General features: G+C 37.7%; 1 protein-coding gene across 9 annotated transcripts in view; it reads right to left on the bottom strand.

The window, feature by feature from the left end:
* NEK1 (NIMA related kinase 1) overlaps positions 1 to 13052 on the bottom strand; it is a 225860-nt gene that overhangs the window by 180051 nt on the left and 32757 nt on the right. For all 9 annotated transcript variants that reach the window (XM_064371000.1, XM_064370999.1, XM_064371003.1 and 6 more), the window contains 2 exons: positions 10123 to 10183; positions 6796 to 6947 (listed from right to left, as the gene is read on the bottom strand). In XM_064371000.1, the coding sequence (XP_064227070.1) occupies positions 6796 to 6947; positions 10123 to 10183 (213 nt within the window). The remainder of the gene's footprint in view (positions 1 to 6795; positions 6948 to 10122; positions 10184 to 13052) is intronic.

The following is a 13052-nucleotide window of genomic DNA, read 5'->3' as shown; positions in this document are numbered from 1 at the left end:
TCCCTGCCCTCATGAATTTCTGCACTGTAATGGAGGAAATTCACGATAAACTAGCCAAAAATAGGTTACAAAGTGATAACATTGTGGACAAAAAGCAGAATATAGTAGACTAGAAATGTGGGGATGGCATGGAGGGATGGCTGTTACTTGATATAATTGATCAGAAAAGGCTCTATTCATAAAACCAGTTTTGAACCTAAGACCTCAAAGAAAAGAGAACATCAAGTACAAACTCGTTTTTGCAGGTAAGTACTTGCCATGTTTAAGGGCATCAGGTTTGGCAAGGCTGTACTGGACTAGCAAAGGAAGAGTAGCTAAGGAGGCTTGGAAAGGCAACGAGGCTTCACATACCACTGTAAGGACTCCGGCTTTTACTGTGAGTAGGATGAAAAGCCACTGAAAAGTTTTAAGCAGGACAGTGTAACGATCTGACTTTCATCATAAAAGGAGTATTTGCGCTGCTCACGTGAAAGCAGACTGAAGAGGGTAAATCTGAAAGCAGTTAGTCAGGAGATTGGTATTATAACCCAGGTGAAAAATTAGGGTGGCTAGAACTAGTATGATGGTAAAAATAATGAGAAGTAGCCACACTGTGAATGTATTTTTAAGTCAGTTGACAGGATACGATGTTGAAAGAACAGTCAATAATGACTCCAGTATGGAAGATGAGAACAAATAGAAGGGCAGAGTTGCCATTTATTGAAATAAGTAAGATCAATTTGGAGAGAGAATAAAATCAAGAGTTCACGTCTATATATGTTAATTTTGAGATGTCTATTAGAAACACAATTGTAGATGTTAAGACAGCTATCAGTCTGAAGTTCAGGGAAGGAGTCCAGGTGGAGATAAAAACTTGAGAGTCAGCTTATAGATGTTATCCACTAGAAAGCTGGTATGAATATAAAAGAGAAGGTATCTGAGGACCAAGACCTTGAGCACCTCAGCATTTAAAAGCCCTAGAGATGAGGAGGAACTTGCAAAGGAGGCTGAGAAGAAGCAGTCAATGAGGTAGGAAGAAAACTAGAAGAATGTAATACCAGGGACTCAAATGAAGAAAAAATTTCAAGGAGGGGGCAATCAAGTGAGTCAAAAATCAGGCCAAGGAAGAAGAAAAATGACCTGTGGATTTAATAATATAGATGTCAGGAGCCGTTTCACAATAGCTGTTTCATAACAGCTGTGACAAAGAAAGCCAAGAGTGAAGTGGGTTCAAAATGAAATGAACTGGAGACAGTATAGACAATCTTTTGGGAAAGTTTTGTTGTTAAAGGGACCAGAAATTTAGAGAGGTAATTGGAAGGACATAAGGGAAAGTTCCTTTTTAAAAAGACTTAAGATACAGGATATTTGTTTGCTAACATGAATGATTCAGTAGAGAAAAAAAAGTATAATGATGCAGGAGAGAGTGCAAAGTCCTATAGCAGGCAAAAAAGAATCATAGTATGCCAACAGTTGAGTTGACTCTAGATGGGACAGAAACAGGTCATCCAAAGTAGAAGGAAGAAAGGCAAAATGTTTGCCAATAGATATGACTGACTAGCAGAAGTGATTGTGGGAAAGTTTTCTTCCAACTGCTTCTATTTTCTCAGTGAAGTAGGAAGAAAGCATTGGTCCTTGTGAAAAGCAAGGAGAAGGTAAAAAATAATCACCTAGAAAGTAGAATAAATACACTGAGGAAATATAATAGGGTGACCAGAAGGTGCTAATTTGACATTGTTGTTTACATACTGAAAGTTAGACTAGTTAGAATAGTCATATGCTTTCCTCAACCATATTCCACTGACCAGGTTGAGGCACAAAGGAAGTGGAGAGTTGGATTTCACAAAGTTTTTTGGTTATTGGTTATTGGTAATAACGGAAGAAAGGGCAAGAGAGTTGAGCCTTTGGAAATTATTACAAATGAATATGGAATTTAAGTCAGGTAAGGAAAATGGAAACAGAGAGAATAAAAGAAGCTATTAGGATCCATGGATCCAAATGGGATAGATGTTTTGGAGGCAGACTCCTAAAAGAATAAGCTAGAAACACAGGAAGTAGTGATCAGGGAGTGGAATGATTATAAATGAGGCTAAGAGTTATTACTGATAATGAAAATTTTAATGGCATGGCAATAGGTGAGAGTTTTAAGTTAAAGTGGGAGACAAGATGATTTAAAGGGAATGATCAAGAAAATAAGCCAGGCGTGGTGGCTCACATCCATAATCCCAGAACTTTGGGAGGCCAAGGCAAGAGCATTGCTGGACCCCAGGAGTTTAAGACAAGCCTGGTAAGATAGTGCAACCCCATCTCTACAAAAAATAGAAAGTCAGCTGGGTGTAGTGACATTTGCCTGTGGTTCAGTTATTCTGGAGGCTAAGGAAGGATGATTGCTTGAGCTCAGGAAGTGCAGGCAGCAGTGAGCCATGACTGCGGCACTGTACTCTAGCCTGGGCAACAGAGCAAGACTCATTCTCAAAAAAAGAAAAAAGAAAGAGAAAGAAAGAAAATGAAAACAAAAGGCCATGTTCTATAGGAAGTATAATCTTTTTTTATACTAAAACTGCAAAGAACGATGACAATGTTGGGAGGAGTGACAGTGAGTCAGGTGTTAAACTCTTCAGAAGATAAGCGTCTACAGATGACCCTAACACAGAGTGATACAGTCTGGTAGCAGAAGCATCAAGGTAGAGGGATGAGGAGAATGGCAGGGTTAGGCAGCAGGGAGAGTCTGGCAATGAAAAGCAAAGGAAACATTTCCTTCATCCTACCTCTAGACCCAGTAACATTAAGGGATTAGCGAGAAAACAGCCAGCATGTAAGAGAGCTACAGAACAGTGCATTTGGGGACAAGCCAGGTTTTCAAGCAAAAAAGGTGAAGACATCTTTAGAAGTTTAAAATACAGTGGATTTTGTCAACAATGTACTGTAAGAGTTTTCTGGAAGAGACTACAGGTTGGTGCAAAAGTAATTGCAGTTTTACTTTCAATGACAAAAACCCCTATTACTTTTGGACCAACATATAGAAAACTATGCAGAGGGTAGGGCAGATCAGGGTATGACCAGAGTCTTCTGGCGATGGGAAAGTCTAGGCAATGAGGGAAAGCTGTAGTCCTGGGCTTCTTGTGGTGACTGAAGTAAAGAGAGATAAAAGGGTAAGATGGAATTGGCCCACTCAGGTTCGAATACACTTTTTTAAAGACAGATAAAATCGGCCAGGCATGGTGGCTCACACCTGTAATCCCAGCACTTTGGGAGGCTGAGGTCGGCAGATCACCTGAGGTCAGGAGTTCGAGACCAGCCTGGCCAACATGGAGAAACACCATCTCTATATTTAAAAAAAAAAAGAAAGATAAAACCAGAGTGCCAGTTACCATATTGCCCCTCAGCTCCAAATCTACTCTTCATTGTCCAGCTTGTGATGCTAGAGCTGGATGTTGTAAACATTTCTTCTTTGCTTGCTATCACAATTAAGCTATGTCAGTAAAACTGAGAGGGTCACGGCGAAGAAGCTTCTCTTCCTGATTAGCACGCTTCTTTTCTTCTTGTTACCACAGCAGGTGGGACATACAGCAGCACTCACCTCTAGAGGCACCTTCCTGGAGTGTTTGGCCAGTGCCCCTAGCAGCTTCCCTGTGAGTTTCAGCAGCATCTGCAAGGACCGCTTCCCAGAGTTCTGCTGATGCTCAGCCAGCATCCCAGCCAGAGCAGCACCAGGCAAGTTCCCCTGGCACCCCAGCAGCCTTCCCAGTGAGTTCAATGACTCCTCAAATGGCTTTCCAGTACAATCTACTGACACTCCAGGCAGTTTTTCAGGGAGTTTCGTCAGCTCCACAGTGGACACTTTCCTCTTTGCCAGTCCCAGACTGTGTTGCCATCAAGTGAGCTATTGCCATACCCTACCCAGTAAGGTCTGAATCTCAGCCTTAAGGATGGGGTTCAGGTTTCTTTAAAAAATTGTGTCCTCCAAACAAATGGAGAAACATTCCATGTTCATGGTTAGGAATAATCAATATCATGAACATGGCCATACTCTCCAAAGTAATTTACACATTCAACACTATCCCTATCAAGCTACCAATAACCTTCTTCACAGAACTCAAAAAAACCACCTTAAACTTCATATGGAACCAAAAGAGAGCCCGCATAGCCAAGTCAATTCTAAGCAAAAAGAACAAAGCGGGAGGCATCACATTACTGGACTTCAAACTATACTACAAGGCTACAGTAATCAAAACAGCATGGTACTGGTACCAAAACAGAGATACAGACCAATGGAACAGAACAGAGGCCTCGGAGGCAACACAGCATATCTACAACCTTCTGATCTTTGACAAACCTGATAAAAACAAGCAATGGGGAAAGGATTCCCTGTTTAATAAATGGTGTTGGGAAAACTGGCTAGCCATGTGCAGAAAGCAGAAACCGGACCCCTTCTTGACACCTTACACTAAAATTAACTCCAGATGGATTAAAGACTTAAACATAAGATCTAACACCATAAAAACCCTAGAAGAAAATCTAGGCAAAACCATTCAGGACATAGGCGTAGGCAAGGACTTCATGACCAAAACACCAAAAGCGTTGACAACAAAAGCCAAAATAGACAAATGGGACCTGATCAAACTCCACAGCTTCTGCATGGCAAAAGAAACAGTCATTAGAGTGAATTGGCAACCAACAGAATGGGAAAAAATTTTTGCAGTTTACCCATCTGACGAAGGGCTGATATCCAGAATTTACCACAAACTAAAGCAGATGTAAAAGAAAAAAACAAATAAGCCCATTCAAAAGTGAGCAAAGGATATGAACAGACACTTTACAAAAGAAGACATAGAGGAGGCTAACAAACATATGAAAAAGTGCTCATCATCACTGGTCATTAGAGAAATGCAAATCAAAACTACATTGAGATACTATCTCACGCCAGTTAGAATGGCGATCATTAAAAAATCTGGAGACAACAGATGCTGGAGAGGATATGGAGAAATAGGAACACTTTTACACTGTTGGTGGGAGTGTAAATTAGTTCAACCATTGTGGAAGACAGTGTGGCGATTCCTCAAGGACCTAGAAATAGAAATTCCATTTGACCCAGCAATTCCATTACTGGGTATATATATAAAGGATTATAAATCGTTCTACTATAAGGACACATGCACATGAATGTTCATTGCAGCACAGTTTACAATAGCAAAGACCTGGAACCAACCTAAATGCCCATCGATGATAGACTGGACAGGGAAAATGTGGCACATATACACCATGGAATACTATGCAGCCAGAAAAATCAATGAGTTCATGTGCTTTGTAGGGACATGGATGAACCGGAAACCATCATTCTCAGCGAGCTGACACAAGAACAGAAAATCAAACACCACATGTTCTCACTCATAGGCGGGTGTTGAACAATGAGAAACATGGACACAGGGAGGGGAGCACTACACACTAGGGTCTGTTGGGGGGAAATAGGGGAGGGGACAGTGGGGGGTGGGGAGTTGGGGAAAGATATCATGGGGAGAAATGCCAGATACAGGTGAAGGGGAGGAAGGCAGCAAATCACACTGCCACGTGTGTACCTATGCAACAATCTTACATGTTCTTCACATGTACCCTAAAACCTAAAATACAATAAAAAAAAAATTGGAAAATAACAGAAAAGTGTGAAGAAGAAAATAAAAGTTTTCCTTAAGCCTCTCATATTAAAAAAAAAAAAATTGTGTCCTCTTTGGGTACTCTGCCTCAGCACTAGGAATAGCAGCTGTTTCCTAGTATGTATCAGCTATTACTGTATGGTTTTAAAAAAAATTTTATGATCTCTAGTCCTCTCATTTTGTTGTTTATTACAATTTTGCAACTTTTTTTTTTTTTTGAGACAGAGTCTCACTGTCGCCCAGGCTGCAGTGCAGTGGTGCGATCTTTGACACACTGCAACCTTCACCTCCCAGGTTCAAGTGATTTTCCTGCCTCAGCCTCCTGAGTAGCTGGGACCACAGGTGTGTGCCACCACACCCAGTTAATTTTTGCATTTTTAGTAGAGATGGGTTTCACCATGTTGGCCAGGCTGGTCTGGAACTCCTGACCTCAGGTGATCCACCCACCTCACCCTCCCAAAGTTCTGGGATTACAGGTGTAAACCACCATGCCCAGCCTATGATAGATTTTAAACAAAATGACTGATCATTCCTGCTATATAAAGTTTTTCTTACAGCAGTATGTATACATATGTACCTAAACCAGCGTATATGTATATGTATATGTATATGTATGTGTATGTGATCCAAAATAAAACAAGCTCTGTATACCAAAGCATGTAGCTACTGACATAAGGAAAATGTCAAATTCCTGCAACTATCACTATGTTCTTGGGCAGGTCGCTTAAATGCTGTAGGCCTTCATTTTTCATATGAAATATGACAGATTACATGACCACACTCCTTCCAGCTCCATGATTCTATTTATATGATTGTGAATTCCCAAATACCAAATATTTCTAGATTTTTATCAAGAACATCATACGTATTTATTTCATTTATGTACAAAAACAAATGGCTTTGCTTAGGTTGTTCAAAAGTTATTTCATTTATAATGTCACTCGCTTTTTATTGCACTAATTATATTACTTAATATATTAACTTAATGATTTTTTATGACTCCTGTAAGGCTTCTCAGTTTTAGAGGATTGGTAAAGCACAGAAGGACATTCCTTGGTAATTTAATAAAAGCAATTCTATAATATCAAGGTAACAGAATTGAGCTGTAATGAAATAAGGCTGAATTGAATTTGTGATTAATACACAGTCTGTAACATGATCATACCTGTTTATGTTTTTGCAGTGGTTTCTTTTCATGTAATTTTTTATCTCCATATTTCTTGTATGTTAAAGGTATTCCATATTTAGCAGCAGGCTTTGTAATTTTCTGAGCAGGCATAACAGAAATGGAGTTTTGTCCTGAAGCTGGTCTTTTAGCTACATGAAAAGATACAAAGAATTTTGTCTGCAGTTCTTTATATTAACTCTTTACTTTCAGAATTCTTCAAAATAGCACTTTTTAATTTTTATAATCATTGATAGTATTTGAAACTTTCCATCAAATATCTTATTCATCCCTTAGTATTTATTAATGCCTTAACTATTTTACACTAAAGTCACTTTTTGACAGAAGCTAAAAGCCAAATTCCTCTAACATGCTAAAGTTTTTCATATTAAAAAAATCCCTAAAATGGAGTGTGGGTAATTGTTGCATGTATTGGCGAATATACTGAAAAAAAATTATCATGAATATACTAAAAAAAATGTAATCATGAATATACTAAAAAAACATTTAGCTGTAGACTTCAAATGCATAAACTGTATGGTATGTGAGTTATATATTGATAGAGCTGTTAAAAATAAATTTTAAAAAATTTATTTTAGAAACTTTCAAAATCAAAAGATAATCAAGAGAAACCGTTAAGCATTAATTACATCAATATAAGCAACTTTTTTCCTTCATATAATGTCTGAATGATATCTATACTACAGACCTGTCAAAGGAGAAATATCTTAAAACAATCATTATCACTAAGGGTTCCATAAAATGGATACCTTATAGACTGTTGGCAGAAATATAAATTGGTTAAACTTTCTGAAGAGCAATCTAAATTTAGAATACTGTTTATGACCTGATATTAAAGAAATAATCAGAGAAACCCCATGCACAAGAATAAACCCTGCAGTGTTACGTATTTAACCCTTACTGAAGCCTAGGTGAGGTTCAGTCTTAGAAGGGATAAGTTCAAGAGAAAAACCCTAAAGTAATAAAAAGAAAATTCCACTATTTATTCACATCTTTGGAAGATATTAAAAGAAGTCAGAGTAGAGTTACATAAACCCTTAGCGAAACCCTCTCTCTATCTCTTATTTTCTGTATGTGCTAAGATACCCCTCTGCTCAAACTTCCCCAAAGCCTGAGCAGCAGCTTGCTTACTTCCACTTCCAGACCACTGTCTAGCTCAGGATTTTATAATGTGCTAAATTAACTTAAATCAATCTCTTCCAGAAGTGTTCTTCCTTTTTAGGAGAGGAAAAGGGAAAAAAATATATAACAGGTAGTTCAAAATGAAATACGACTAAACTCAGTTCTTCAAAAAAATGTGATTGTATTAGAAAATGTTCATCATATAATAGTATAAATTAAAAGAAACAAAACTTCTAACAACATTCTCAATTTGTAGTCATTATGCATAAATCATCACAAAAAATAATCAAATACAACTGTGTGTGTTAAAATTGGGGAAATTTTTATTTCTTTAAAACATTTTTATAATGAATATATATATTTCATATGATTTAGTAAACTCTTTTAAAAATAAAAACAATATAAGCCATTAAGTTGGCATTTTAGAGATTCAGAAGTAATTTTTGTTGACAATATGGGATATATGATGTGACAGGGAAAGGTTTCCCAAACACATACTCCAACCGCATCTTGACCCAGAAATCAGGAATCGCAAGGAAAAAAATATTTCCCTTTGACAGTTCAACTGTACGATCAAATTAGAACTTACAGATACATATATACACACATACACACACAGTCACAATACTGCAACCTGGCTAAACAATAAAATCAAAGAAATACAGCGTATGCCAGAAAAGGGGATAGAGGTACAAAAGCATAAAAAAATAAAGATTTCTAAGAAACAGATAAGAAAAGTCCCATCTACTTTCCAGAGAAGAGGAAGAATTACTTATCTGATTTTTGAGCATTTTTCAGGATCAATGACAAGGCTACCTATGGCATGAAGTTAATGTAGGGGACTGGAGACCACAAAGTATTTATCAGCAATACTACCCCTATTAAGCATTTCATTCCACCAAATGCTCTTACAGCAAATTACTTTCTAATTCCTACATGGGTTTACCCATGTGGAAAGAACATGCCGATACTGGGTATTTCTGGCTTTTGTGACAAAGAGCCTTTTGATTAAGATACGATTCCTACGAAGTTTGACCGCCCACTGCGCAGAGAAATCATGCTGATTCTGCTGTGTACCTCAGTTTCCTGTGAATTCTGTTTGAGTGACTTCTCAGGGACTGGTGGTTTCTGCACAATGAGAAGATGTCTACAGGTCTTGAAGAAGGGCTAAGTGCAGTCTGCCTTCCTGAGAACAAACACACTGCCATACCACTTCTAGCTAAATGGGCTCATTTTTATGACATGGCATCTATTTTCATTAATTTATCCAAACTCAAAATGGAGAACATACAAATAATTATGTTTGAGAAACAATATACCCTTCACATATTAAATAACTTCCACTGATTTTAGAAATCCATTCTGAAATCATTCCATTCAGGAAAAAAAATAATTACCCTCTCACATAGATACATGTAAATACATACACATGGTATGTAACCATATCCACAATCTTACGATTCTAATGCCACTGGTCACATTGTTTAAAAGAAAACCTATCTTTAATAAAGTGCTTTACTTCACATTCATTTACTTGAAAAAATTCAGAATATGAAATATTTCTCAAAGATAATATTTTATGGCCGGGCACGGTGGCTCATGCCTATAATCCTAGCACTTTGGGAGGCCAAGGCAGGTGGATCACCTGAGGTCAGTAGTTCAAGACAAGCCTCACCAACATGGTGAAACCCCGTCTCTACTAAAAATACAAAAAATTAGCTGGGCATGGTGGTAGATGCCTATAATCCCAATTACTCAGGAGGCTGAGACAGGAGAATCGCTTGAACCCCGGAGGCAGAGATTGTAGTGAGCCAAGATTGCTCCACTGCACTCCAGCTGGGGGAACAAGAACGAAATGTCATCTCAAAGAAAAAGATAATAAAGATATAAAGATTTATACCAAAATTGGACATTTTATAATTCTATAACAACATTCTCAAAACATCAGCTATGCATTTGATAAGACATAAGATTTCAGGCCAAATTTCATTTAAATAAAAGACAAGAAATGTTATTAATTTGTAAGAAATATATATTGCCATAAATCATTTAGTAATTCTAAGCTGCATTTCCACTGGATTAAATTTATCCTAGAATCATCCCAACTTACTATATCTACATATATTTCCAGTGTAATTAGGTTTGATTACCACAAACAGATGAAACGCTTCATATCAGATTTACCTGGTATAGGCTGTGATCCAAACTTTGAAAATGTTTTCAGACAGAATTCTTCTGCAATAAGCTTAGATTGAAAGAGAAAAAATTAGAAAAGATGTTACATTTTTGAAATAAAAAACCTACCCATTAATCATAATACATTTTCCCATTTTTTAGTAATAATTATGTTGTCAAATAAACTGTACTAAAACCAAGTTGGAAAAAAAAAAGGGCAGCTGTTGTGGTTCATGCCTGAAATCCCAGGACTTTAGGAGGCTGAGAGGAAGACTGCTTGAGCACAGGAATTAGAGGTCAGCCCTCGCAACATAATGAGATCTCATCTCTATTTTAAACATAAGAAAAATTTTAAAAATTCATTCAATAAATTCTTCTCATGCTAACTCCCTCCCAATATTATTTATGTATATATCTATGTGTGTATGTTTTTGAGACAGGGTCTTGCTTTGTCTGTCAGGCTGGAGTACAGTGACACAACAATGGCTCACTTGTTGTGAGCCTTGACCTCCCAGGCCCAAGAAATCCTCCCAACTCAGCCTCCCGAGTAGCTGAGACTACACCTGTGGTCTCAACTTATCAGGAGGCTAAGGCAGGAGAATCGCTTGAACCCAGAAGGCAGAGGTTGCAGTGAGCCGGGTCCAGCCTGGGTAACAGAGACAGACTCAGAGTTAACTGGATTTAAGCTTTTTTTCCCTTACTTTGTGGGGAAGGAAAAGGCAGTTCCAAGAGAACTGAGCTTTGTTGAGAGAATCTTCCTACAGTAACAGTGGTCCAGACACTCCAATAGGCAAAAAAATAATAATACATGATCTGAGGGGGTCATTTTTACCATTAAGAAAACCCCTAGAGCAGTTCTCAAAGTCTCATACCAGCAGTATCAGCATCACCCGGAACTTATTAAATACGCAAAGGCTCCACCTCAAAATTACTGCAACTGAGACTGTGGCAGTGAGACTCAGCAATGCCCTCTAGGTGATTCTGATGTGCGCTCAAGTTTGCAAACCTCTTCACCAGCAGACAAATTTAAGAGCCAACTCTGACTCACAGGCAATTTAGAGCAACTATGTGAATTTGTGCTGTCTTCTCAACAAATGCAGTTTTTTACTTTTCTTTTTCTTGGAAGAAAACAGGCGGCTTATGATCTCCATCTTGTCCCCAAACAGAATCATTTCTTTCACTGTCGGAGAAGTCTTTCTTTTTCTGTGTTAATGCTCATGTGAATTGAGAGATGGGGCATATAGAATCCAAGATCCCGAAACCTCCATATTGTGTTGTCCAGTAGAGTAGCCACTACCCACATATACATATTTGAATTAAAATTTGAGAGAGCTATATATATACGTATAAAGCTTTTCAGTCATTCCAACATTTCAAGTGCTTATTAACTGCATGTGGCTAGTGGCTGCAATATTGAACAACACAGATACAGAGCACTGTCATCATCACAGAGCATTCTATTGGACAGCACCTATATTCCTAATGAATCAGAACTTATCCATGGTTTTTCAAGCCATATCCAGGAATAAGTTGGCAGAGTGCACAAGACTGAAAACTATGCCCTATCAACCATGGCTGATGGCTTTGAGAGGATTTAGGTATTAAAATGGTAAGGAGCACTATAGTGATACTGGAAATAATAGTTCATATGTTAAAGTAAAGCTCATGAATTGTTCCAAAGTTATAGCCTTTACAAAAATGTATCACAACTACTCAGGAGGCTGAGGTGGGAGGACTGATTGAGCTCCAGAGGTGGAGGTTGCAGTGAGCTGAGACTGCACCACTGCGCTCCAGCCTGGATGACAGAGTGAGACTAAGTACTGAACAAATGATGTATAGTAGAAAATAAATCTGAGGAACAACAGATAAAGGTTTTCATGAAGACTGAAATCTAAGTGGTGCTTAAATAGCAACAAGTAGGGTCTATGTATACATTAAACATAGTATACATTAAACAAATGCTCTATTTGTGAGTAACCACAATCTGTCCTTGTTTCTTTTCATATTGTAAGTTTTGCACATTTTAGCTTGAATATTTTCTCTTTCATTGCTAGCTAGATAAATTCCAGTACTTCAGCCTTGAGATGGTATGTTCCAACTCCCGGTATGGGGAGAAAGAAACATCAGCAAGACCAAATGAAGTAATTGTTTCTTCTCTAGTGGCTGCCAGAAAAACAATAGTACACTATATCATAAAAGTGTCCTTGTAAACATTATTTATAACAAAGGAGTCTTGTAAGACGCCCACATTTCAGAGGTTGTTGCTATGACCTATACAAGTAACCTTTGACCTCTAAAGTTTAGTTGGCTTTCTTGCTTACTAATGCCTTCTCCTGGTAGTAATAGTTAAATCAACATCTCTGTTTTCTGAAGAGTATTTGGTCACATGTGTGTTCTGTTAAGCCAGAAGGATATATGATACCTCCTTCTCCTCCATGAGCACATAAAACAAAAAAAAACCTAGTTTTGCTGAATATCTTATTTACTGAAGAGATTAACATTTATTTAACAAAGGTCACACTAAACCAGAAAAGTAAAACAATTCCAATTTCAGGTGATCCCATTTTTATGAATAACTTATGTTAATTGATTTGATATAGATCGTTTTAAAAATCTGTGAAATTAAAATTCAGTTAAACTCAACAAATATTTATTATGTACCTATGTCTGTGCACTAAAGGAGAAATCATGAGACAGTAATCTAGTATATCTACATATAAATGGTTTCTAGTCATTTCCTATCAAATAGAATATAGCTATAATCATATAAATTATGTTAATAATACATATATAGGCCAAGCGTGATGGTTCATGCTTGTAATCCTAGCACTTTGGGAGGCCAGGGTGGGCAGATCACTTGAGCTCAGGAGTTCAAGACCAGACTGGGCAATATAGTGAGACACTGTTTCTACAAAAAGAACAAAAATTAACTGGGCCAT

Source organism: Aotus nancymaae, unplaced genomic scaffold, assembly GCF_030222135.1.
Source record: "Aotus nancymaae isolate 86718 unplaced genomic scaffold, 86718_ANA_hifiasm-v0.15.2.pri h1tg000115l, whole genome shotgun sequence".
Classification (NCBI taxonomy): Eukaryota; Metazoa; Chordata; class Mammalia; order Primates; family Aotidae; genus Aotus; species Aotus nancymaae.
This window is presented reverse-complemented; position numbering and strand designations above follow the sequence as displayed.